This window comes from Epinephelus fuscoguttatus, linkage group LG7 (assembly GCF_011397635.1).
Source record: "Epinephelus fuscoguttatus linkage group LG7, E.fuscoguttatus.final_Chr_v1".
Lineage (NCBI taxonomy): Eukaryota > Metazoa > Chordata > Actinopteri > Perciformes > Serranidae > Epinephelus > Epinephelus fuscoguttatus.
The window spans coordinates 45,721,013-45,748,512 of record NC_064758.1 but is presented as its reverse complement, the minus strand read 5'-3'; the positions used below and the strand labels follow the sequence as shown (position 1 = coordinate 45,748,512).

Below are 27,500 nucleotides of genomic sequence, written 5' to 3'. Positions count from 1 at the left end.
CTGCACTTGTTCTTTATATCAAACCATGCAGGCTGCTCAGTTCAGAAGCATCAGTACCAGCTAACTGCTACCTCTGATAAATGTGGCTTGCTAAATGGCTTCATGCTGGTATTAGACTGACTTTGCCTTATTTGCACTCAATATTTATGTGCTCATGTATTTTTTAATCCATAATACTGTGATAGAAAGAGGGACGACAAAGCAGCTCTCAGGGATCATGACGGGGAGCAGGCAGCAGCAGCACTGACAGTGGTGAGGAAAGATATTAAGCAGTGTTAGAAAGAATACTGAAAACCTGTGCTCAAGCAGAAGTACAGTTACATTACTAACACATTACTCAACTACAAATAAAACTGGAAATGTCCAAAGTTCTCTCGATCAGAATCTCTGCAGCGAGACTAAATGCTGATTGGAAGGTTGTTTTACTTTAGTTTAATGTGGTGTCACTTTTGTTTTAATGGCTATTTACCATCTTGATGCTCGGCGGTCAGGGTTCATGTCAGCACAACTAGAGCTCGGTGGCTCAAGTTTTGATTTTCATCATTTAATTAATGAATCTGATAATTAATTTAAGAGCTGAAATTGTCCCCCAGGGTTTGTCCACTGCAGGAGACGACCTCTCTTCCCGGTCATGAGTTGTTTTTGGTTATTTGGTTTGGTTCCTTGGCTGCTAAGGAGAGGTGCAGTTGATTGGGAGAGAATATTTCAGTAACTCGTCGCCCTCACTTCTGAGATGATGGCTACGCCCCTGGTCACATGACACTCAGTCCAACATCATATGAGACAAACAGAAGCAGCCACAACCAGGAAGTGTTTTGAATCTTGGCTTGAAAAATGACTGAAACAAATAATTGATAATCAATACAGCTGCTGATCAGCTTCCTGTCAATCAGCTGAATGTTTCCAGTGAACATGAAAATAAAACATCAAACTCAAACTAAAATATCAGTTACACCTTTAGACGTGCACTCACCTGGAGAGACCGTCTTGATTCTGATTGGATGAGGACAGGAGTTGAGGACTCCTCTGACATCACCGAGGGTCATCCCTAACACGGGCGTCCCCCCAATCTCTAAGATGATGTCACCCACAGTGGGCCCGCCCCCATGGGCCGCTGTGACGAATGGGAACTCGCCGTAGTCTGCCCCGCCCCCGATGGCCAGACCCAGCTCTCCAGAGCCGCCGCCCAGCGGGACGAAGCTCTCCTGCACCTTCGAGCGCCAGTGCAGCTTCTTCACGGTCGCTTTAGACATGGTGTCCGAGCTGCAGACAGGAAGAGATGAGCAGAGTTACTGAGCATGCTCAGTGAGACACCTCGTTTCACCTGCTGTTCACAAGACGCAGCTTTAATGTTCAACTGCTGGTGTCTGATGTCTCTGTGACACACTCAGAGTGATGAGGCATCCACACCTGATCACACCTGATCACACCTGTCCACACCTGATCACATCTGTCCACACCTGTCCACACCTGATCACACCTGATCACACCTGATCACACCTGTCCACACCTGATCACACCTGTCCACACCTGATCACACCTGATCACACCTGTCCACACCTGATCACACCTGATCACACCTGTCCACACCTGATCACACCTGATCACACCTGTCCACACCTGTCCACACCTGTCTACACCTGATCACACCTGTCCACACCTGATCACACCTGATCACACCTGATCACACCTGTCCACACCTGATCACACCTGTCCACACCTGTCCACACCTGATCACACCTGATCACACCTGATCACACCTGATCACACCTGATCACACCTGTCCACACCTGATCACACCTGTCCACACCTGTCCACACCTGATCACACCTGATCACACCTGTCCACACCTGATCACACCTGATCACACCTGATCACACCTGATCACACCTGATCACACCTGATCACACCTGTCCACACCTGATCACACCTGATCACACCTGATCACACCTGTCCACACCTGATCACACCTGTCTACACCTGATCACACCTGATCACACCTGATCACACCTGTCCACACCTGATCACACCTGATCACACCTGTCTACACCTGATCACACCTGTCTACACCTGATCACACCTGTCCACACCTGATCACACCTGATCACACCTGATCACACCTGTCCACACCTGATCACACCTGATCACACCTGTCCACACCTGATCACACCTGATCACACCTGATCACACCTGATCACACCTGTCCACACCTGATCACACCTGATCACACCTGTCCACACCTGTAAAAACCTATGATCACCTGTAAACACTGGCAGAGAGTAACACACTCTTTACACTGGTAAACTCTGTGAATGCCTTCAGACACATGTAAACACCTGTTTAGAGACCTGTACACACACCTGTTCACAGCATCTGTAAACAGCTCACCTCCTCACTTCATCACCAGAGAGCTTTGTGTCCTTCTGAGGAAGCTTCTTTACAGAACTTTATAAACACACGTTAAGAAATCAAACTATTTTTCAAACACATTTTAAACACTCCCTAGTTTGGTAACAAGGAGGTAAAGAAGCCCTTTACACGGGAAGCGAAGAGATGAGGAAAGTTCCTGGTTAGAAAGGAATAAAAGAAGTCAGAGGATAACCTTTACCTCCTTACTACCTCATTAGGAGGAAGAGGGAACCCTTGTGAGGGAGCAAGGATGCTACTGAGAATTAGGAGGTAAAAAAGCTTAGCTTTTAGCCTTAGCTTTTAAGTTCCTAGTTAGGATGAAAGGAGCAAAGGATGCTTTTTAGCAAGCAAGAAAGAGTGCTGAGAGGTGGTGAGGGAGCATAAACAACAAGATGCTTCTTAGTAACATAGTGACGAGGCAAAATGATGTTCTGGGCACAAGGAGTTGAGGAATCTCTCTTATTTAGTAGTGAGAATGTAAAACTAGGAAACATTTTTACCTCCTCAGTAGGATGCTAATTTGACTCGTCACGACCCAACTAGGACACATCGTTACCTCCTTGACTCCTTGTTAAGGATCTAACTCTGAAGCTCCACTAAACCCTCCACAGTAACTCAGCCCTTCACAGACGGACCCTGCAGACGCCTGTGCTTTTAATTCGTCTCCTAGCAACAGTGAAACGTTGTGATGAAATGTTTAATCAGCAGAGAACGGTTCCCTGCGTTCTCCGAGTGTTTGGGATCAGTTCCTCCGTCAAGTCGTCGACTCTGTGCTTCAGTCTCACACAACGGCAGATGGTGGCAGACGGCAGGGAGCCGCACACACACACATTATACACACACGCACACACAGTACACACACATTATACACACAAACTCACACATATACACAATACACACACTCACAAACAAACACAGTTATACACACACAAACACAAATACATGCAGACCAGCCACTGACACCATTTCATTTATACACAATCAGACCCACAGGGACACACACACACACACACACACACACACACACGCACACGCTGCTAGACGGCGTACATTAAATATGGATGAGCATATGTGAAGGTGGGAGTCAGAGAGGAAACAAACAACAAACGTCCCTGAGCAGCGATTCAAATAATCCGAGCTCTGAAAAGACAAATTTAACTGATGAAACAAAAACACAAAGAAACAAGAAAAAAGGGAAAAGGAAGCTTCAGAGGAAGGAAGGAGACGACAGAGTTCAGTGAGGAAACAAGGAGCTAAAGTAGGAGGCACAGAAGCTTTATAGGGATGAACAAAGGAGATAGGAAGGAAAGAAGCTCCCTGGTTGGCTAATGAGGAGGAAAGATGGCTCCTTAGTATGTAGACAAGGTAAAGAGGTGAGGAGGTGAGAATAGAAAAATAGTTAAATTCAAAGGAGGTAAAGAAGCTTCCTAGTTGGGTAATAAGGAGACAAGAAGGCTTTTTATGCAGCAAGCAAGGAGGTAAAGAAGCCCTCTTAACAGGAAGCAAGGAGGTGAGGAAAGTTCCCAGTTAAAAAGGAGGAAAAGAAGTCAAAGGATCGTCGTCACCTCCTTACCACCTAATTATGAGGAAGAAGGAACCCTTGTGAGGAAGCAAGGATGCTTGTGAAGGAATGAGGAGCTTCCTAGTTAGGATGAAAGGAGGAATGGATGCTTTTAACAAGGACGCAAGGAGGTGAAAGGATACGGACTCTTCTCATGAACATGATAAACACTGCAGCAAACAAGGGAAGGAGGAGAGGAGATAAAGTGTCCTAGTTAGGCAGGTTGAGAAAAGGAAGCTTCCTTGTTAGGAAATGAGGAGTAGAGACAGTTATTTACAAGAAAGCAAGGAGGGAAAGTTGCCTTTGACTAGCTCCCTAGGTAGGTAATAAGGAGATAAAGAAGCTTCCTACTAAGCTTATGAGGAGATAAAGAAGCTTCCTAGTTAGGTAACGAGGGGCTGTAGAGGCTTCCTAATCAGGTAACAAGGAGACAAAGAAGCTTTGTTGTACAAGAGCAAGAAATACAAAAACACCTCCTCCTTAACTGGGAAGAAGGAGGATGCATCCTTGTTAGGTAGTGAGAGGTAAAGAAGCTTCTTTGTTAGGTAGTGAGGAGATAAAGAAGCTTCCTTGTTAGGTAGTGAGGAGATAAAGAAGCTTCCTTGTTAGGTAGTGAGGAGATAAAGAAGCATCCTTGTTAGGTAGTGAGAGGTAAAGAAGCATCCTTGTTAGGTAGTGAGGAGATAAAGAAGCATCCTTGTTAGGTAGTGAGGAGATAAAGAAGCTTCCTTGTTAGGTAGTGAGGAGATAAAGAAGCTTCCTTGTTAGGTAGTGAGGAGATAAAGAAGCATCCTTGTTAGGTAGTGAGAGGTAAAGAAGCATCCTTGTTAGGTAGTGAGGAGATAAAGAAGCATCCTTGTTAGGTAGTGAGAGGTAAAGAAGCATCCTTGTTAGGTAGTGAGGAGATAAAGAAGCATCCTTGTTAGGTAGTGAGAGGTAAAGAAGCTTCCTTGTTAGGTAGTGAGGAGATAAAGAAGCATCCTTGTTAGGTAGTGAGAGGTAAAGAAGCTTCCTTGTTAGGTAGTGAGGAGATAAAGAAGCATCCTTGTTAGGTAGTGAGGAGATAAAGAAGCATCCTTGTTAGGTAGTGAGAGGTAAAGAAGCTTCCTTGTTAGGTAGTGAGGAGATAAAGAAGCATCCTTGTTAGGTAGTGAGAGGTAAAGAAGCTTCCTTGTTAGGTAGTGAGAGGTAAAGAAGCATCCTTGTTAGGTAGTGAGAGGTAAAGAAGCTTCCTTGTTAGGTAGTGAGGAGATAAAGAAGCATCCTTGTTAGGTAGTGAGAGGTAAAGAAGCTTCTTTGTTAGGTAGTGAGGAGGTAAAGAAGCATCCTTGTTAGGTAGTGAGGAGATAAAGAAGCATCCTTGTTAGGTAGTGAGAGGTAAAGAAGCATCCTTGTTAGGTAGTGAGGAGATAAAGAAGCATCCTTGTTAGGTAGTGAGAGGTAAAGAAGCTTCCTTGTTAGGTAGTGAGGAGGTAAAGAAGCATCCTTGTTAGGTAGTGAGAGGTAAAGAAGCTTCCTTGTTAGGTAGTGAGGAGATAAAGAAGCATCCTTGTTAGGTAGTGAGAGGTAAAGAAGCTTCCTTGTTAGGTAGTGAGGAGATAAAGAAGCATCCTTGTTAGGTAGTGAGAGGTAAAGAAGCTTCTTTGTTAGGTAGTGAGGAGATAAAGAAGCTTCCTTGTTAGGTAGTGAGGAGATAAAGAAGCTTCCTTGTTAGGTAGTGAGGAGATAAAGAAGCATCCTTGTTAGGTAGTGAGGAGATAAAGAAGCTTCCTTGTTAGGTAGTGAGGAGATAAAGAAGCATCCTTGTTAGGTAGTGAGAGGTAAAGAAGCTTCCTTGTTAGGTAGTGAGGAGATAAAGAAGCATCCTTGTTAGGTAGTGAGAGGTAAAGAAGCTTCTTTGTTAGGTAGTGAGGAGATAAAGAAGCTTCCTTGTTAGGTAGTGAGGAGATAAAGAAGCCTTCCTTGTTAGGTAGTGAGGAGATAAAGAAGCATCCTTGTTAGGTAGTGAGGAGAAAAAGACGAAGCCTTGTTAGGTAGTGAGGAGATAAAGAAGCATCCTTGTTAGGTAGTGAGAGGTAAAGAAGCATCCTTGTTAGGTAGTGAGGAGATAAAGAAGCATCCTTGTTAGGTAGTGAGGAGATAAAGAAGCATCCTTGTTAGGTAGTGAGGAGATAAAGAAGCATCCTTGTTAGGTAGTGAGGAGGTAAAGAAGCTTCCTTGTTAGGTAGTGAGGAGATAAAGAAGCATCCTTGTTAGGTAGTGAGGAGATAAAGAAGCATCCTTGTTAGGTAGTGAGAGGTAAAGAAGCTTCCTTGTTAGGTAGTGAGGAGATAAAGAAGCATCCTTGTTAGGTAGTGAGAGGTAAAGAAGCATCCTTGTTAGGTAGTGAGAGGTAAAGAAGCATCCTTGTTAGGTAGTGAGAGGTAAAGAAGCTTCCTTGTTAGGTAGTGAGGAGATAAAGAAGCTTCCTTGTTAGGTAGTGAGGAGATAAAGAAGCATCCTTGTTAGGTAGTGAGAGGTAAAGAAGCATCCTTGTTAGGTAGTGAGAGGTAAAGAAGCATCCTTGTTAGGTAGTGAGGAGATAAAGAAGCATCCTTGTTAGGTAGTGAGGAGGTAAAGAAGCTTCCTTGTTAGGTAGTGAGGAGATAAAGAAGCATCCTTGTTAGGTAGTGAGAGGTAAAGAAGCTTCCTTGTTAGGTAGTGAGGAGATAAAGAAGCATCCTTGTTAGGTAGTGAGGAGATAAAGAAGCATCCTTGTTAGGTAGTGAGAGGTAAAGAAGCTTCCTTGTTAGGTAGTGAGGAGGTAAAGAAGCTTCCTTGTTAGGTAGTGAGGAGATAAAGAAGCATCCTTGTTAGGTAGTGAGGAGATAAAGAAGCATCCTTGTTAGGTAGTGAGGAGGTAAAGAAGCTTCCTTGTTAGGTAGTGAGAGGTAAAGAAGCATCCTTGTTAGGTAGTGAGAGGTAAAGAAGCTTCCTTGTTAGGTAGTGAGAGGTAAAGAAGCATCCTTGTTAGGTAGTGAGGAGTCTTGTGAATGTATGAGGAGGCGGCTGCCGTGTCTCAGACAGGAAGTGAAGTGATACTCATCGTCACAGCGTGAACTCAACATGTGGTGCTATTAACACTTCATTAACACACTCACTCGATCCAACTTGCTGTCTGTCACTTCCTGTCTGTCACCTCGCTCACGTCAGCTGCTCACACATCAAAATGAGACGTTTACAACCTGATTCAGTACATGAAGCGTGTGTGTGTGTGTGTGTGTGTGTGTGTGTGTGTGTGTGTGTGTTGTACCTCTACAGACGGATGGTTCTGCTCGGTGTGTGTTCAGCGGCCATGTTCAAACTATCTCAGTGTTTCTGTCTCTCGTTACGTCTCTTGCCGTCCCGTTTCTCTGTTTCCTTCACACACACTCGCCCTCTCTGATAACAGCGGTCAGAGTACAGAGTGTGATGTCAGAGTGTGTTCAGGGAGTGGACTGCTTTACTCTCTTTATGTAGCTGTTTGAAGGAATGTGAGAGTGTGTGTGTGTGTGTGTGTGTGTGTGTGTGTGTGTGTGTGTGTGTGTGTTGACATGGTGTGTGCGTGTTGACATGTTGTGTGTGTGTGTGTGTGTGTGTGTGTGTGGTTTCGATCCATAGAAACTGTCTGTGTGCTGATTAAAAACCACGTGTGACCTTCAGTGAGTGTTCAGGTGGAGCACTGGGGCTGACTGTGATTGGCTCACACACCTGTCAGTAAAGACAGTGATGATGATGATGATGATGATGATGTCATAAATGGCTGATAATATCTCCTCAGTGGGACCTTTATTGTGAAAGTCTCCGCTCAGTGAAGCTGCTGACAGCTGAATTCGTCCTGTAAAAACTGACTGTGTGTTTGTGGAGCAACGTTGGAGGTTTTCACTTCAATACAGTCGGCGTCTACTGGACGTTAGTGAGACACTCTTCAGCTCCTGATTGGTTCAGACCGCTGCATCTCCTAAAACAACAGTACAGATGGTTTTTCTGGATCAAACTCACTGGTGTGACTCACAGGATGTAGACTGCGGCTCTAAACCTGCCATTGGCTGATGATTTTGGGCGTCATCTTCCCTCCCTTCCACTTTTTGCTACAAGAAACAATGACCGCCAAGCTAACAACGTACACGGTGAAAATGACGTCTTGATGAAGATCTGGATCGTGCCTGCTCTGTTGTTTCAGTAAATTGTTGTAAAGATCTACAACCAATAAAACAGCTTGTGAACGCACCTCAGAAAAGCCCAGACCTCATCTCTAAAAACGCCTCCAGTAAAATAGCCTGAACACGATCCTTTCTGTGTCAGAGGTCTGATCTCAGACTGTCCTGACTCCCTGCCAGATCGGCAAACCTTCTGCTGCTTCCATCAGTGGAGAATCTGCCCAGTTAGCACGAGCTAACACAGCAGCAGCGCTAACACCAACACTGAGCTGTTAAACCGTCCAAACAAACTCACACTGACACCAAAACAGCTTCGTCCGTTAGCAGTTAGCAGCAACAGTTAGCTCTGTCACAGATTCTATTTTGTAAGGGCACTGTCGCTGCGTCCTGGGCTCAGTGCCACCCAGGATGATTGTGATTGGTTTAGAGAAACAAAAACAAGCCAGGGTGGTTCTTCACCTTGGCAGAATGACTCTTATACACAGAAACCATCAAGCTGCCAGGGCCTGCAAATGAAAATTAGCCTGGCACATTTACATGACTTAAGTGATCAGGTTTATTAATGTGCACTGTCCCTTTCTAAACAAAATAAACATAAACATAATATGGTGGTTCCAGATCTTTTTCCACTGCTGTGTGGATACGTCTAGTTACGTAAGATTAATCTGTCACGAACACGTACGAGATGTTTGAACTTCAAGTCTCAGCTTTTTAAAACTCTGTGGACCGTCGAGTGACCTCACTGGGAGCTGAATTATCCACAGAGGTCTCTTCCTCTTAAAAACACACAGACCAGCTGATTTACACCAGGAAACACTCTGAAGAAAGATGTTTCATGTTTAAAAACAAAAATCTGTTTGGGCTGGAGGGGCTGCTAACTATGGCGGCTGACGTGAAAATGCTAAAATGCCAAAACATGAATGGCCAGAGTCGGAGTTTGGTTTGTCCATTCTGGGCTACTGTAGAAACATGGTGATCCAGACCAGTGGTTCCCAACTGGTGGGTTGGGTCCAAAAGTGGCTCATAAATATTTCAAGTTTGTTAAAAACACACTTCATTTTTAAGTACAGTGACTTTTGCAGCAGTGAGCTTTTATTTTGAAGTGCTGTTTCCTGCTGTAGAGAGAGAGACAGAAACTAACTCGACGACACCTGCTCCCTGTGGAGATATAAACAGCTCATTCTGAGGGAACCAGAACACAACCATCAGATTATATTCCATATTTGCTGATGTGAACCTTCAGACTGGAGCTTTAAATATTGACTATCACAGAGATGTTGTTAGTTCACAGTTTGTTCGTCCACTTTATTCTCCTCTAAGATGAATAATATCTGCTGTTGTGTTGATCCCCTGTGGACACAATTACAGCACTTTGAGTGTAACTAATCTAATTAGTATAGTGATAATTACCCAGTGTTCAGCCTCCCAGTAACAAACAACAGCTCTTTGAAGCGTCTGCTCCTGTTCCCACAGAGGTGAGAGGAGAAACATGCTCAGTGTTGTTGGAGAGTTTTAAAGTAGGAGAACCTTTAAATATCCTGTCACACTAACTCACAGTATCTCTCTCATCCCTGCTCTGTGTCCTGGTGCACTCTGCTCAGGTGTGCTGCTGCACACAGGTGAAGGGGGCGTGGCCTTTGGGAACAAAGGGAATGGTTTGGGGAGGCCAGTGGTGGAAGCCGGACAGCCTGCCATGGGAAAACCTCAGTTGTCTCTTGTCTCTGGTGTTTCCTCGAGCGGCTGGGGGCAGAGGTTTAACCAGGTGTGTGGAGGATGGCAGAGACGGAGCAAACTAACAGGTTAGGACCAAATTGTCTCTTTTCATGATTCCTTTTTTGTTTATAGTTTTCTTTTTGCTTTTACCCTGTTTCTTTTTTTTTTTTGCATTTTGAACGGTGGATATTAAACATTTCTTTACACGCTTGGATTACTCTCATCAAGAGAGAGTGAAGTTGGACAAAGGGCCCGTCCCAATGCCCCCCTTAGCCCTACCCCTACATTTGCACGTTCCCGCGAGGGGTAGTAGTGTCCCAATTCCTTTTTGCGTGTAGGGGTAAGGGGCATAACGAGGGGTAGTGGGTATGAAACAAGCCCTTCGGAGCGAGGGATTTCAGATGCTGACTTGCCAGCGAGGGGTAGACGTTGCCATGGCTACCACTGAGCAAGAGACGGGTAAAAAAGTTCATACATAGCTAACGTTACCGTCGTCAGGTTGCTTGTTAGCTAGCTAGCTAGCTCGCACTATCTGGCGTCTGTCATCTGTCCTGTTTTGCAAAATTGTCGGACTTTTCACATTACGATAACACGCCAGCTAGTATAACTATGCTGCCTCCTAATGTTAGCTGGTTAGCTAGCTAGCAGAAGTCCCCTGTTGTCTGTTGTTCATCAAACAAATCATCATGAATACAGCAAACGCGATCGGTAGGATCAACTCAACCAGAAATTCTATTGTAGATCCCGGTTGGAAATGTAGATGGCTCGCAGAAAATAGTTACGTATGTGTGAACGTAACCGACGCAGTGACGTAGTGAGTGGTGTCCCAGTTCCTAGGGAAAGATTTCTACCACTACCCCTTGTTGCTTCATTTCAAGGGCCAAGGGATAGAGGACAAGGGGGGGTATTGGGATTGGGCCAAAGAGGAAAAATATTAAAGTGTACATTCCTCCAATTATCTTTTTTATTCTATATTTATATTTGGGAGGGGATAATATCTAAATAAATTGTTTGAGCCTTATTTAAGTTTCCTTTCCTTCCTTTCTTCTGCTGATGTCAGAAGGAAATTAAAGGCAGCCCCCTTATTTTACTGACCCTCCTTTGACCAAGTTAAAGTCACCGTAGCGTTTGAATTTAACTCATAACGAGGCTTTAAAGGTGAACTGATTGTTGCACCACCACAGTGATTATAAACTAAAAAGTGATGTTTAACAGGAGATCTCAAACTGTCAGAGGGTCCCTGAACACCTCACCAGCTGATTGGTCCCTTTCACACTGAGTGCAAAAGACAACATGATCAAACAATGAATATACTTCAGTGGTTATTTGACAGTTTGTGCCACAGAGCGACTTTGATCCAACACATCTTGTTTTGTATTAACTCAGTCACAGATTCAGAGATCTGACTCGTAGCTGTCAGCTGCTGTTAAAGGTCCAGTCTGAAGGATTTAGGGAGACGTATATATATATATATATATAAATAAATGAATCTCCTTGGACACAGCGAGGCTCAGGCAGAGGATCACAGTCTGATCATTATGAGATATGGATAAATATTTGTGGGCCTATGATATGAAACACAACAAACAAAACGGCGTAGAGTCAGTCACTGTGACGAGCGCACATTAAAACCCTGGAGCTAGAAGACCTGCTGGTTCCCGGTGTGCTGGTCAGCTCCAGCAGCACAGGAGAGGACTGTGTCATATATCTTGTCTGGCCTGGGAACGCCTCGGGGTCCCCCAGAAGGAGCTGGAAAATGTTGTTGGGGGGAGGGATGTCTGGGGTGCTTTGCTCAGCCCGCTGCCCCCGTGACCCTTTCCTGATAAGTGGTTGCATGAATGGATGGATGGTTATCGTAGCGTTGTAACCCTGCTGAGCACACACTCTCTGTATCAACCTGTTCCTGACACGTTTGTCTCTCATCTCCTGGACACGATGACCTCACCTGATTCAGTTTGCTGACACACACACTGTTATGTTCAGCACTTCAGCCAGGGTCACAAAAAACATATGATTACCTGTGATTATGTTGTTTATTAATTTGGATTTATTAATGCAGCCAAAAATGTGTAAATATTTCCCACAAGCTCTTTAAAATACCTGAACTGTCCCTTTAACATCTTGTGCCTGTTTCATGTTTTCTGTTTGAAGGATGTCGTCGCTGTCGTCTGGTGGATGTGACGAAGTTTAAAGCAGCTCACTGATGAAAAGAAACACGAGCAACACGTCTCTGTGGAGCCTCGTCAGCTCCATTCAGCAGGTATTTACACCTGAAGTGTCAAACACACCAGGATGACTTCACTCAGTCACAGCAGCTGCTCATACTGTGGTTTCTGATTTATATTAAAACTAGAATTACCACCCTGTGGTTGTATGACTCCGCCCACCAGTCCAGTGTCTCTGACAGTCTCCATCCATGTCAGTGAAAACATGGATGCTTCACACACAGAAGATCTATACAATCAGCACAGTTTCAAGATTAGAGTCACCAATTCAGTATCTGACCAAATGTCTCCCCTTCTGTTCCTGAGATATGACGTTAAAACATGATGATGTCACAGTCAAGCTGACCTTTGACCTTTTGGATATCAAGTCCAGTTCAGACCAAATATTCACGATGAGACGAGTTGAAACAAACAACTGCTGTCAAAGTGCCGTTCTGTAAAAAGCTGGTGGTTGACAGGAAGTGACCGCCATGAGACGGCGTATCATCTCTAGTCAACGACTCTCTGTGCTTCTGATCTGTAACGTCGACAGGAAGTGACCGCCATGAGACGGCGTATCATCTCTAGTCAACGACTCTCTGTGCTTCTGATCTGTAACGCTGACAGGAAGTGACCACCATGAGACGGCGTATCATCTCTAGTCAACAACTCTCTGTGCTTCTGATCTGTAACGTTGACAGGAAGCGACCACCATGAGACGGCGTATCGTCTCTAGTCAACGACTCTCTGTGCTTCTGATCTGTAACGCTGACAGGAAGTGACCGCCATGAGACGGCGTATCATCTCTAGTCAACGACTCTCTGTGCTTCTGATCTGTAACGCTGACAGGAAGTGACCACCATGAGACGGCGTATCATCTCTAGTCAACGACTCTCTGTGCTTCTGATCTGTAACGCTGACAGGAAGCGACCACCATGAGACGGCGTATCGTCTCTAGTCAACGACTCTCTGTGCTTCTGATCTGTAACGTCGACAGGAAGCGACCACCATGAGACGGCGTATCATCTCTAGTCAACAACTCTCTGTGCTTCTGATCTGTAACGTCGACAGGAAGTGACCACCATGAGACGGCGTATCATCTCTAGTCAACGACTCTCTGTGCTTCGTTCTGATTTGCAGCTTTTCAGACTTATTTTGTGGCTGAATATAATTTGTAGCTTCTTAAAATCTGAATGAGGATAGTGATAGTGAGATACTGGCTACAGTGATGAAACAAAACCAGCATCAGATGGACTGTATTCATAATCAACACGCCACAATAATATAAATAACCAGCGCCAATTCATCAGTCAGTGAGAATGTGTGTGTGGGCGGGGCATAAGCACATACAGCCAGCAGCAGCAGCGACCCACCGTCTGACACCGGCACACCGTGAGGACGGAAACAGAGGGCTCTGTGGGGACGGAGCACCTGCTGCAGCAAGCCAACACACCGTCTGTGGCCATTTTGACCTGACCAGCAGACTTCACTACAAGCTGATTGGCTGTTGAAACAGGTGACGTGCTTTAAAACCAGCCGCCGGCCTTTTGACCAGCTGAGTGTCAGGTGACACCATCAGTCGACTTGAGTCAAACTCAGACAGACCAGTTCACACCGCTGACACTTTTCTCTGTGATGTTCTAAAAGAGTTTCATCTTGTCACCGATCTTTGGTCTGAACTTTACATGTCATCACTTCATTATTTTATCCTGTTGGACGTTTGTGTGACATTTTGTTGTAATTACTAGATGAATTTGTGAGTTATGGACAAAAACATGTTTTGTGAGGTCAAACTGACCTTTGACCTTTGATCATAAAATTCTAATCAGGTCATTCTTGAGTCCAGGTGGACGTTTGTGCCAAACTCCGTCCAGATATTCATGAGAATGAGACAAACTGATGGACAACCCAAAACCATGATGCCTCCGGCCGCGGCTGTCGTCAGTGTGGAGGTATAAAAATGAAGCAACAAGCTGTCGGAGTAAACTTTGATTCTGTGATTCAAACAGAGGCTGATATGTTTCTGTGTGTTTGTGCTGAGTCTGGATTAAAGAGCGCAGGTTTAATCTGTCAGTGTTTTATTCTGATGAGGGGTGACACCAGCATGACCTGTGTGATGATGATGATGATGATGATGATGATGATTGTATTTGATGGACTCTAATCAGACATGATGGATCTCTGATGGATGACTGATTTATAAATGAAGCTGCTGCAGTGTCTCTTCATCTGTTCACCAGTAATAAATAAATAACAGACATGTAGAAATGAACCCGTCGACACAGATCACAAAGTCTGCAGGAGATTCAGATCAAATCGACGCAGCGTTCATGAGCTGAACTTTTTACGCTCCTCTCCCTGAGCTCTCCTGTCAGTGCTGCAGCTCTGATGACATCAAACTGTTCACAGTATTTACAGTATGTGTTGTTGGGACACGCCAACGTGATGCGTTTCATTATTCTTAAATATGAAGCTGCAGGTTTGAGGACTGGGTCAGGACCAGAGACTGTCAGTGTTGATGTTGACAACTATTTAAGATTTAGAAACAAGGATGCTTTTTAGTTTTAGTCATACTTTTAGTCTGATGTTTTCTATTTGTTTTTCTCTTTAAAATAATTTAGTGAGACTAATTCATGGATCATAAATCAGACTCAAGGTGACAGGTTGTATAAGATAATGTGTGTGTCATGTCTCCAGCAGTGTGTGACAGGTTTAAGGGCTGATTTACGAGCACACACTTCCTGATCATCATTTGAAAAGCTCAACATCTCTCTATTTATGCTCTCAACAAATAACTAATGTGAGCCAACTAGGATTTGTCCCCAGGTTTCACTGTAAACTCTGACTTATCCATGTGACTGTTAAGAAGCAGAAACATAACTTGTTTCTTCATGTGCAACATGTTAGTCTGGAGGTTTAAACTGGTGTCCTCTCACAGAGTTGGTGATTCAAACTAAAGTTTCATCTCTGTCAGAGAAAACTGATCTGAGTTCAGACTGTTTACTTACAGCACAGCTACACTCACAGATAACTGAGCCTCCTACCTGCCTGTCAAACACCATCAACCCACAAACCTTCTCCAGTCCGGACTGAGTGGAGTCCTGCGGGGTGAAGCTGTGAAGGCTGCGAGCGGAGCTAGCTGCTAACAACCACCGCTGCAACTAACAAACTCCACAAATCCATTCAGCAGCTCCACCATCCACAGTCAGACACACACGGCTGATTATTTACTGCTGAATTACAGCTCACAACTCGCACCAACCCAAACATCCTGGTGCAGACTATTTACTGGAGTTTACAGCCTGTGGCTCATCAGGCATCTGAAGATCATTACAAGCTGTCAGTGTCCGACAGTCCACCACCAACATTTACATCACGTCTCGTCTTTGAAGATTTCATCTTAGCTTTGGTGATCAAGATCTATTTTTAGTCATCAACGTCTCATTTTGGGATCCAGAGTTGAAGAACATAACAGGAAACTGATCCCAGTGCAGACGCTCTCTGAGCAGAGGAGCAGCTCCGTGTGGGTGAAGAGAGAAATTATTAATGTGAGAGTAGATTTTTAGAGACTGTGTGTGTGTGTGTGTGTGTGTGTGTGTGTGTGTGTGAGTGGATTTATAGTGAGCAGGTCAGATGTAGGTCAGTCACATCAGAGCTCCTCGTACTGTATGAATGTGAGGAGGCTTCACTGTGGCCTCATTCTCTTTGTTTCTCTGTCTCACTGTATCTAACCTATTTTCATCCTCCCTCTGTGTGTGTGTGTGTGTGTGTGTGTGTGTGTGTGTGTGTCTAATGAGGCTGCAGATCTTCAGGCTCTGTAAACCAGCTCTGACACTGAAACACACTCACATCTGGAAAATACGAAAAGTACATGTTGTTGTTTCTAAGGCTCTCTGTGATGATGACGATGATGATGATGATGATGATGACGTGCATCGTTGCCACAGGCCTCTGTCAGACCTGATCAAAGGTTAACTGAACTGTTGATCAGATGATTGTGACTTCTGCATTCATGTAGAATTATCAAACAGTCCCCTGTGACTGATAAATGTGACGTCACTGGATGGTTATTACTCACACGTTGAAGTTCCAGTGTGGAGGCTTTAAATGGAGTATAATATAATCACTGTGTTTAATCAGCTGAAGATCAGAATGGTTGTGTTCTCATTACCTCAGAATGAGCTGTTTATATCTCCACAGGGAGCAGGTCCTCGTCTACACAGATCACCATGTTGCACCGTCATGTTTCTACAGTAGCCCAGAGCGGACAAACCAAACACTGACTCTAGATAGAGACATTCATGTGTTCACGTCGGCAGCCATTGTAAGCAGCTCCTCTGGCACGAGAGTGTTGAACAAACACTGCCTGGTGTGTGTGTTTCTGACAGGAAGAGATAATTCAGCTCCTCAACAATCAACACTGAAGGAATTCTGACCAGGAGAAGTTTCAGATGGTTGTAATCTGTAATCTGTAATCTGTAATCCTCACTGATAGACGACACCAAGAATGCTGAAAGCCACCTGCTGTGTCGACTCATGCCGCCCTGTCTCGGCCAGAAAGTTGCACGTGAACGCGGCGCAAAGACTCCAGCTGACAGCCAACCAGCACGTACGTTCTGCACCTGCGTGAGAGGAAATAAGTCTCCACAGCAGCAGACGCCGGTCGTCTGTAATTGTTACTCAAAAAGGGAAACAGGAAGAGCGTCTTGACTCTAGTTAGCCAGTTAGCATGTTGACAGAGTATATTTACCGTGCCCCAGTGAACAACGACACAAACCATCATGACGTTTTTCTGTAGGCCGAGCCTGAAGTTAGCGTCACCCTGGTTCCTTCGTCAAAAAGCCAACAGGATTTTTCCTTTGGATTTTGTATTTTTGCAGAAAATAAACTCTGTGACAAATAAATGTTTCTGATACTTTTTTTTCACGTTTTGTCCAGTAAAATAATCTTTACTAATGAACACCACTTTATGATTTTAGAAGCCTAAATTCAATCACCATAAGTAAAAAGCTAACGTTAGGCTATAAACTAACCACACTACAGTCACGACTTCAAGATCGCCGCCACGATGAGGCTGTTAGTTTGTGTTTAGTGTGGTGACGCTCTGTCGTCTCATTGAGCCACGTTAGCAACTGTTATGTGTCTTTTTTTAAACACATAGAAGCTTCTAAATTCACAGTGGGGTATTTACTGACTTAGTTTTGAGGTGTAGAACAAAACATAAAAGTCTCTTTAGCTTATAAAAAAACCACTGATTTTGAGACGAGGGAACAGGAAGCACTAACATGCTAAATCATTTCCAGGTTTAAGGACCTGTTCCTGGTGCAGTCAATGACGCCTCTGGCTGCAGCTGTCGCCATGCTGACACATAATAAAACAAAATCATTTCAAACTTGTTCATGTTCTTCTGATGACAAACCTGCCAGTTCATCAACAAACAACAGTCGTCTCCATGGAGATGACCAACAACACTTTTCTCATGGCCTCTGAGATTATTTAATTGCAACCTCTTTTTACAGTGTGGCCACAACTTAATGATCTCATTCTCACTCATTGTCAATGTGTGTCGACACATTTATGATTACAGATGTCACCAGGCGTGCTGGCTGTTCTCAGTCAGAGACTTTGAATGAAAGAACATGAATGAGTTTGTTTCTTCGCCGTGTCACCTGAAGGTTCCTCCTCTCAGAGGTGAGAACGATGCTTAAACGCTCTGCTCGCTTTGAAGAAGACTCTCATTCATCTCCCGTCAGCTTCAGTCGGCTCTCAGGTGTTTCCTAGAAGACTACAGATCTTTGATGTGAAAGACTACAACTCCCAGAGGAGTCAGCGAGTCAGTGTTTGTTGTGTCTGTGAGCAGTGAGTGATGTGTTTGAGACGAGAGCTGCGAGGCTGGAGGTGAAGCGACTCTGTCTGCCGCTGACAGCTCGTTCCTCTGGGACACATTACTGAGAGCGCTGTAAAATATCTCAAACACACTTCCTGTTTCTCATCAGTGTTGATAACCTGCGTCTAAAACTGACGCCTGATTACAGCTCGGACACACTGTGTGACCCGCTGAGATTTATGTAGTTTGTTTCCAGATTATATTTTACATTCATGCTAACTTTCATGGACGTTTGACCTTCCTCAGTGATGATATGTTGGTTGTAACTAAGTACAGTTACTCAACTGCTGGACTGAAACGTTCTGTGTGTTCAGGACTCACAGTTCTCTACAGTCAGTTTGTTGTGTCTTGGCTTTAAGATTAAAGAGATTTAGTGGCGTCTAACAGTGAGGATTACAGATTACAGATTACAGATTACAACCATCTGAAACTTCTCCTGGTCAGAATTCCTTCAGTGTTGATTGTTGAGGAGCTGAATTATACTCAGAGATCTCTTCCTGTCAGAAACACACACATCAGCTGATTTACACCTGGAAACTACGTTTCATGTGAAAAAAATCTGTGTTTTTCACATCCTCACTGTGACCTCGTCACATGTCCACGTTTGGTCATGGACTTTCCACGTCCACATATGACGTCCAAGGTACCCTGGGTGTGTTGGTTGTTGACGTTCTGGGACGCTGTGTCAACTTCAGCCTGTTACATGCATTGTCTGTTTTCAAAATACACTTCTGTTTTCACAGGAAATGCACAGTTTGATACAGTCTCTTTCAAAATAAAAGCACTACGTTGGTACAACACCACCAACTGATGTTTGTTTCCTTCAACAACACACACACATGGTTACGTTTAGCCGACACACACACGTGGTTACGTTTAGCCGACACACGCGTGGTTACGTTTAGCCAACACACACACACACACACGCGTGGTTACGTTTAGCCGACAAACACACGTGGTTACGTTTAGCCGACACACACACGTGGTTACGTTTAGCCAACAAACACACGTGGTTATGTTTAGCCAACACACACACACGTGGTTACGTTTAGCCAACACACACACATGGTTATGTTTAGTCAACAAACACACGTGGTTATGTTTAGCCGACACACACACATGGTTACGTTTAGCCGACACACACACGTGGTTACATTTAGCCAACACACACACGTTTATGTTTAGTCGACAAACACACGTGGTTATGTTTAGCCGACACACACACGTGGTTACGTTTAGCCAACACACACACATGTAGTTACGTTTAGTCGACACACATACGTTTATGTTTAGTCGACACACACACGTGGTTACGTTTAGCCAACACACACACACACGTGGTTACATTTAGTCGACACACATACGTTTATGTTTAGCCGACACACACACGTGGTTACGTTTAGCCAACACACACACACACACACGTGGTTACGTTTAGCCGACAAACACACGTGGTTACGTTTAGCCGACACACATACGTGGTTATGTTTAGCCAACAAACATACGTGGTTACGTTAAGCCAACACACACACGTGTAGTTACTCTTAGCTGGCACACACGTGGTTACGTTTAGCCGACACACACACGTGTAGTTACTCTTAGCTGGCACACACGTGGTTACGTTTAGCCGACACACACACGTGGTTACGTTTAGCCGACAAACACACGTGGTTATGTTTAGCCAACAAACACACACGTGGTTACGTTTAGCCAACACACACACGTGGTTACGTTTAGCCAACACACACACACACACACACACACACATGTAGTTACGTTTAGCTGACAAACACATGTGGTTACGTTTAGCCAACACACACACACACACACACATGTAGTTCTGTTTAGCTGACAAACACACGTGTTTACGTTTAGCCAACACACACACACACACGTAGTTACGTTTAGCCAACACACGCACATGGTTACGTTTAGCCAACACACACACACACATGTAGTTATGTTTAGCTGGCACACACACGTAGTTACGTTTAGCCAACACACGCACATGGTTACGTTTAGCCAACACACACACACACACATGTAGTTACGTTTAGCTGGCACACACACGTGGTTACGTTTAGCCGACACACACACGTGGTTACGTTTAGCCAACACACACACGTTTATGTTTAGTCGACAAACACACGTGGTTATGTTTAGCCGACACACACACGTGGTTACGTTTAGCCAACACACACACACACGTGGTTACATTTAGTCGACACACATACGTTTATGTTTAGTCGACACACACACGTGGTTACGTTTAGCCAACACACACACACACGTGGTTACATTTAGTCGACACACATACGTTTATGTTTAGCCGACACACACACGTGGTTACGTTTAGCCAACACACACACACACACACGTGGTTACGTTTAGCCGACAAACACACGTGGTTACGTTTAGCCGACACACATACGTGGTTATGTTTAGCCAACAAACATACGCGTGGTTACGTTAAGCCACCACACACACGTGTAGTTACTTTTAGCTCTCACACAGGTGTTTACGTTTAGCCGACACACACACGTGTAGTTACTCTTAGCTGGCACACACGTGGTTACGTTTAGCCGACACACACACGTGGTTACGTTTAGCCGACAAACACACGTGGTTATGTTTAGCCAACAAACACACACGTGGTTACGTTTAGCCAACACACACACGTGGTTACGTTTAGCCAACACACACACATGTAGTTACGTTTAGCTGACAAACACACGTGGTTACGTTTAGCCAACACACACACACACACACACACACATGTAGTTACGTTTAGCTGACAAACACATGTGGTTACGTTTAGCCAACACACACACACACACGTAGTTACGTTTAGCCAACACACGCACATGGTTACGTTTAGCCAACACACACACACACATGTAGTTATGTTTAGCTGGCACACACACGTAGTTACGTTTAGCCAACACACGCACATGGTTACGTTTAGCCAACACACACACACACACATGTAGTTACGTTTAGCTGGCACACACACGTGGTTACGTTTAGCCGACACACACACGTGGTTACGTTTAGCCAACACACGCACATGGTTACGTTTAGCCAACACACACACACACATGTAGTTATGTTTAGCTGGCACACACACGTGGTTACGTTTAGCCAACACACGCACATGGTTACGTTTAGCCAACACACACACACACACACACATGTAGTTACGTTTAGCTGGCACACACACGTGGTTACGTTTAGCCGACACACACACGTGGTTACGTTTAGCCAACACACACACATGTAGTTACGTTTAGCCAACACACACACATGTAGTTACGTTTAGACAACAAACACACATGTAGTTACGTTTAGCCAACACACACACGTGGTTACGTTTAGCCAACACACACACGTGGTTGGGTTTAGGAAAAAAGAGCAGGGTTTGGCTTTTCAGTTTTACAGGAAGTGAACACCAGCCTCCTGGGTGAAAGTTGATGGTTGTTGGACCCATCCACCGCCCCTCCGACCCATTCTACTCGGACTTCTACCACCTTAACTTAACAGCAGAGTAACTGGACTGGTTCCACCCAGTGACTCCGCCCTCTGGATTTAAGATTCAAGAAGTTGCACAGTAAAAACTCAGTGGTTTACACCCTACAATGAAATTCTTAATTGCCCCCAGTGAATCTGTAAATATCTGTGACGCTTAACTCCACATTGTCTTTAATAATAATTAGTTTTCTCTGTTTTCTGTCTGAATGTCTTTGGGTTCTGATCGAGATACGTGACGACATCAAGTTGGCCTTTTTGTGACTAAACATTTAAAAGAATCTTCAGATTAATAAATGATAAACTGATCCTCAGCTGCAGTGTTTGTGTTCTCTCTGACGCAGCGTTCAGACTTCTTTGCTCTCATATTTCTGTGTTCAGCTCCACGGGGTCAGAGGTCACTGCAGCCTGACAGGAGAGGAGCGTGATGATGATAATGATGAAGATGATGGAGGAGGAAGAGTAGGATGAAGAGGAGGAGGAGGAGGAGCAGCTCTGTGAGTTGTTGTTTCCTGTCTGGTGACTCTGAGCCTCTCTGACAGCAGCTGTCAGTCTGAATCTCTGCAGACACACAGTGAGCAGCCGCCGATGACATCATCATCACCACACAGGACAGAGCCTACTATGATGTCATCAGCAGGGAGACGAGCGTTGAACCCTGCTCTGCCAGGGGTCAAAGGTCGAGGTAACGACTCTGTTTTATAAGTGATGATATGTTGGTACACTTCCTCCTGTTTGTCTTTATAAAGTCAGTCAAATGTTTGGAGTGACGTCACCTCGATGACACGAACACTGATTTTATTCACTGAGTCAGTTTTACTGTGAAGTTTGAGTTTAACAGAGATCGAGTGAATTAATCGAAGAATGAAAACAAAATTATTTTCTCTTTGAAACATCAGAAAATAATGAAAAATGTCTCCGGTGTTGTTTTGTCATATCAACATGTGACCACGTGTCGTTTATTCCTCTCGTCAAAAATGACCCACAACAGTGTTTCAGAAATTAGCGCCCAAAATGATGTCACAAGATCATCACATCCTCGTATGTAGACAACAGAGGAGCTCGTATACAACCATCAACTGTTGCAATTTTAAAGACGTGGTTATGTTTAGGAAAGGATCCTTCTGTGGGTTAAAATACAGATGTTTGTTAACAGAAATTATGTATGTGAGTCAAAATAAAGGCTCATTTATCCAGAGCCGTGACTTTTTGGACGGACCAAATGTACAGAGCTGTAAAGTTGTCCACCATGGTAGCAGTTAGCTGCTAGCTAACCGTAGCTAACTTGTTTGTCCATTGTTTGGTCTGTGACGTAATAGGTCAACAGGAAAAAGGTCCAATACTAACAAGCTGAAAGGGGGCATATCTCCACCTATCGTAGAGGAGTCGCACATACTTGGCTCAATAAATGGATTCCCCTCCCGTGCTTGTATACTGGGACAAGGACAGTAGGCCAGTTAGATGTCCTCATCCAGCTGGGACTGGAGCTCCACTTCACTGTGACTGGAGACAGACTGAGTGTGATTTGAGGCTTGAGCCAACATCAGCTACATAAATGAAAGCATGAAGCTGTGCACCATGAGGCTGAGGTTAGCAGAAGGCTAAACTGTTAGCCATTAAAACATGATCTAATATTATGATAAAAATAGCATTGAGTTGAGATATTTCATATTCACAGTAAACAAAGAGGCGACAGAAGGAAACAGTGTTGAAGCAGCAGGAGACTGACTCCAGATCAGCTGAGTCAGACTGCAGAGACTGAAGCTGCTGACAGATCAGATCCACTCCAGCTGATCTCAGAGCAGCTTCCGTCTGTAATCTATCCATCTGAATGATCCCACATCCTCCAAACTCTTCTTCTGTGGTTTCCTCCCTCATCCTTCACCTCCTCTCTCCTCCATTCTGCCTCCTTGTTCCCTTGTTTCCTCTTCTTCTCTCCTCCCTTCCTCTCCTTACAGTGAGAACACAGACTGATGCAGGTCTCTGAGCTTTCCTGGATAGAAGTTTGGTACAGTTGAGGTCACATGGTTGTAATCTGTGCTGCTGACTGGTCAGATGTTTGATCAGAGGTCAGAGGTCAGACGAGAGAATGGGACAAACTGAGGGAAACACAGAGGTCGTGCTGTTGACTGAAAACTGTCGTCTCTGATGTGTTTTCTTTATTGTGTGTGTGAAGTGGACCTGAGTCTGAGATGTCCCATAAAGGCCACCGTACTGTGAATTTATACTTTGGTGCAGACTGCAGATGTTAGCCTGCAGTCAAACCTCTCAGTTCATTTTAGATTTCACTGTGTGTGGGGCCCACTGCAGGAGATTAAAAAGCAGCTGTTAGCAGTTAGCAACTAGTCACACTGCATTAGCCTAGCTGCTAGCCGAGGGTTCCTCTGCTCATTTAAAACCAGGGACAACAGCAACATTTAACAAAGGTGACGTTACAAAATTCAGGTTCCTTACAACTCACAAGGTTCACTGACAAAACAACTGTCTGATGCTAAACATGTTTTCCATACAAATACAACCTGCTAACATTATTAGCACAAGCTAATTGTTACATCTCTGGGGAGTCGCTCTGCATAGACGCATCTGCTGTAGCTGCAGCACTGAGCCAACACACATGTATAAATCCTGCTTTACATTCACTTCCTGTGTGCCGGCATGCTGTCTGTAATCACACACTGGAGCGACAAGATGCCGTTCCGTGTGAAACTGTAAATGTGGCGTAGATACGGGACCTTGTAGCGTTTCTGTAGTGCCATAAACATTGTAACACGTAGGTCATATTGTTAAACAGTCACTGTTAGGTAAAGGCAACAAAACTGTTTAGTAGGATTTAGAAAAAGATCATGTTTTGGGTTAAAGTACGTACATTTGTTACGTCAAGTAAATACATCAGAAGTTACGTTAAAACAGCTTTGTCACCTTGTTTCACACGAGACAAGAACTGTGATGAAAGTCCTGTGTGTGTTTGACTCACCAACCCCCCGCCTGTCCCCGCCACCCCACGCCCACTTTCTCGATCTTTATACGTCAGCTGACCTCAGCGCCAGGTGTTGCTGTGGATGGGTTTACACTGAACGCTCGGTGCCTCTCATCTTTGTGTTAAAGCTCCTCAAGTTGTCAGTCATCATCTGAACCCCGCCCCCACATCAGATAAACTGCTGTGATTGGTTGCCTATAAATCAGTGTGACCAGTAGGAGGAGCAGACGCCAGTGCAGAGCTGCAGGTCGGTCTGGTTTCCATGGTAACAGTAGGTAAATATTCACTCATTATTCCTTTATTATTCTGCAGGTTTTGTTCCCAGCCGACCTGCTGAGCTCCGAGGATTAACTCAGCAATTAATATGAACGAATTAATGAAGTGAACTCATTCAACAGTGTCGTCGTTATGTCACCATCGTCACAGCCCAACACTTTCTGCACTCTGTTTCCTGCTGACTGATCGACACCACGGCCTCACTCTGACTTTATTATATTTAATATGAGCATCCCGTTGGTACCAGAGTGTCTGAGTGTGTCAGCTGCTCTCACATCAGTTCGTCTGTTGTGTTGACTCTTTGGTCACATTCCTGTGTGAGTGTCTCTGCAGTGCGTTCACTGATGTGCTGGATAAATATTAACCTGAGGACGTCCACACCTTCCTGCTCTGAAACACACACACACACACACACACACCTCAACTCTGTGACCAGGTTCTCCTCCACACTGAGAAATATACAATCAGACTGTGTCGTCCTTTCTACACAGAGATGGTGCTGTGGACTAAATTACAGTGTTTACATACTTATAACCTCCGGGTAGAAATCCCTCACGTCACCAGTGGTGTAGTGGAGGGTATACTCAGGTATATGGGGTATACCCACTTCTTTTTCTATCCAGTGACAGTATACCCACCTATCAGCTAAAAAGCCATTGTAATGTATAGGAGAGTATGCCTACCTCCTCATCTGTAACCTACCTATCTACCTAGCAGTACACCCACCTCATCAACTACCACTACACCACTGCACATCACGTACATAAAACTAAACGGCGCCGCGCAAACATTGCCTCAATCAGATTGTTTTTAACTAACTCAAAAAAGGCCCACCAAAGAAACCCCCCAAAAAGTCAGTATCTTTTTATGTGTACGCTATATTTAGAATATTTTTATCGTCAGACTGCTCTTTCTGACGGGGAACTGGAGTCGTTATCTCAAGGCCAATAATGGTCGACTGCTGCCTTCCCCAGTTAGTGTGCAGTGTTGGGCTCATTACTCTAAAAATGTAATATATTACTCGTTACTCTGTTCAAGAATGATCAGTGCAGCCTGTACCATTATACTGGGGGGCCAATTCCAGCACTTGAACAGGCCATAGCACAGCACAGCAGGATGTCAAGTGGGCCGAACCCGAGCACAATGTTTGATTTGGTATCTTTGTGACGTGCCTGCACATCATGACGAAAATGAGTCCACTGTCTGTTGCACTGTAAGTCAGCAGTGACCTGAAAACAAAAGTAATGTTGTAACCAGTTGTTTGGTTTTTGGGGAAACTGCGATTTTATAACTGACATTTATTAGCAATTAGCTGCTAACTGCTAACAGCTACTTTTCCAAATGTCCTGCAGTGGGTCGTCACACCTGTCCCGTCCTGTCGACTGTTCCTTTTACACAAACGTTGATTTGACCCTGTTACTCCTCCTCTGAGGGGAGGTGGGATAACGGCGTGATTTTAAAGACGCAGAGTCAGAAGAGCTCCTGCTTCAGTCAGAGGAGATTTTTCACACGTCGCTGCTTCAGTTCAAGTTTCACTACAAAGATTTTTTACTGAGATTTCATTCAGTAAACAGACTGATGCTCTGCAGACTTCTACTCCTCAACACCTCCTCCTCCTTTATATATACACCTCCTCTTTGGTTAGAACAAACATCTCCTCAACAACAGCTCCTCCTCATAATACAACTATCTCTCAATAAACCTCTCCCTCCTCCTTAATAACACCTCCTCCTCCCCTATATGTACACCCCCTCCCTCATAATAAACCTCCTCACATTCTAAGTGGCCCTCCTCCTCCTCCTCCTCCTCCTCCTCCTCCTCTTCCTCATAATACACCTCTTCAGTGCAAACGAACAACTCCTCTTCTCTTCTCTCTCTATATATTTACCTCCTCACTCTTAATAAACCTCCTGTTCCTCCTCCTCCTCCCCTACTTCCTCTTCATTAAGAACAAACATCTTCTTCTCAACAACATCTCCTCCTCTTCCTCCTCCTTAATAACTCCCTCTCCTCTATACACACCTCCACTCTCTAAATATATGTCCCATTCTGTGTGACCCCCACCTTCTACTCCTCCTTCTCATAAAACACCTCCTCTTCAATAAGAATGAAGGACTTCACCTTAATAACACCTCCTCCTCTCATTCTGAGCGACCCTTACCTCCTCCCAAAGTACACCTCCTCATCTGTAAGAACAACTTGCACTCATGCACTCTCATTAACACACCTCCTCCTCCTCCTCCTCCTTTGTAACATACAGTCTGTTTACTCCTCACTGTGTTATTTCCTCCTGATGATTCACCTCCTCTTTAATGAGAAATAACCACACCACCTCCTTCTCAGCCTGCTCCTCACAACAGAACATGTGTAGATGCATGCACTCCCATTATTACACCTTAACTGCACTTTACTCCTTACAGCACGTGAAGGAGGAGGTACATTTAGGAGCATGTATAGATGCATGCATTCTCATTACTGCACCTCCTCCTCCTGCTCCTCAGTAACATAGTGTAGCCTATGTTTACTCCTCAGTTTGTGTTACTTGCTCCTGATGATTCACCTCCTCCTTCACAACCTGCTCCTCACAACAGAACATGTGTAGACATGCACTCTTGTTATTACACCTCCTCCTCCTCTTCCTCTTCCTCCTCAACAATACCTCCTCCTCTATATGTACAACTCCTCTCTCTTTATAAACCTCCTCCCATTCTGAGTGACCCTCACCTCCTCCTCCCCTGCTCCTCCTCAGTAACATACAGTCTGTTTACTC

The 27,500-nt window shown here is 44.6% G+C and overlaps 1 protein-coding gene and 1 long non-coding RNA gene across 5 annotated transcripts in view; one reads left to right on the top strand and one right to left on the bottom strand.

The window, feature by feature from the left end:
- LOC125891667 (membrane-associated guanylate kinase, WW and PDZ domain-containing protein 1-like) overlaps positions 1 to 27,500 on the bottom strand; it is a 70,313-nt gene that overhangs the window by 41,550 nt on the left and 1,263 nt on the right. For 2 of the 3 annotated variants that reach the window (XM_049581075.1, XM_049581078.1), the window contains exon 2: positions 974 to 1,263. In XM_049581075.1, coding sequence (XP_049437032.1) covers positions 974 to 1,253 — 280 coding nt within the window. In that variant the 5' untranslated portion in view covers positions 1,254 to 1,263. Of the gene's footprint in view, positions 1 to 973; positions 1,264 to 7,262; positions 7,369 to 27,500 lie in introns of those variants that run through there. The other variant, XM_049581076.1, reaches the window with a different exon arrangement.
- LOC125891674 (uncharacterized) lies at positions 5,064 to 5,741 on the top strand. Of its 2 annotated transcripts, none has more exons than XR_007449651.1 (4): positions 5,064 to 5,179; positions 5,274 to 5,337; positions 5,432 to 5,526; positions 5,717 to 5,741. It is a non-coding gene; the product is annotated as an uncharacterized LOC125891674 (long non-coding RNA). The 2 variants fall into 2 exon arrangements; XR_007449652.1 differs by having other exon boundaries at positions 5,432 to 5,589.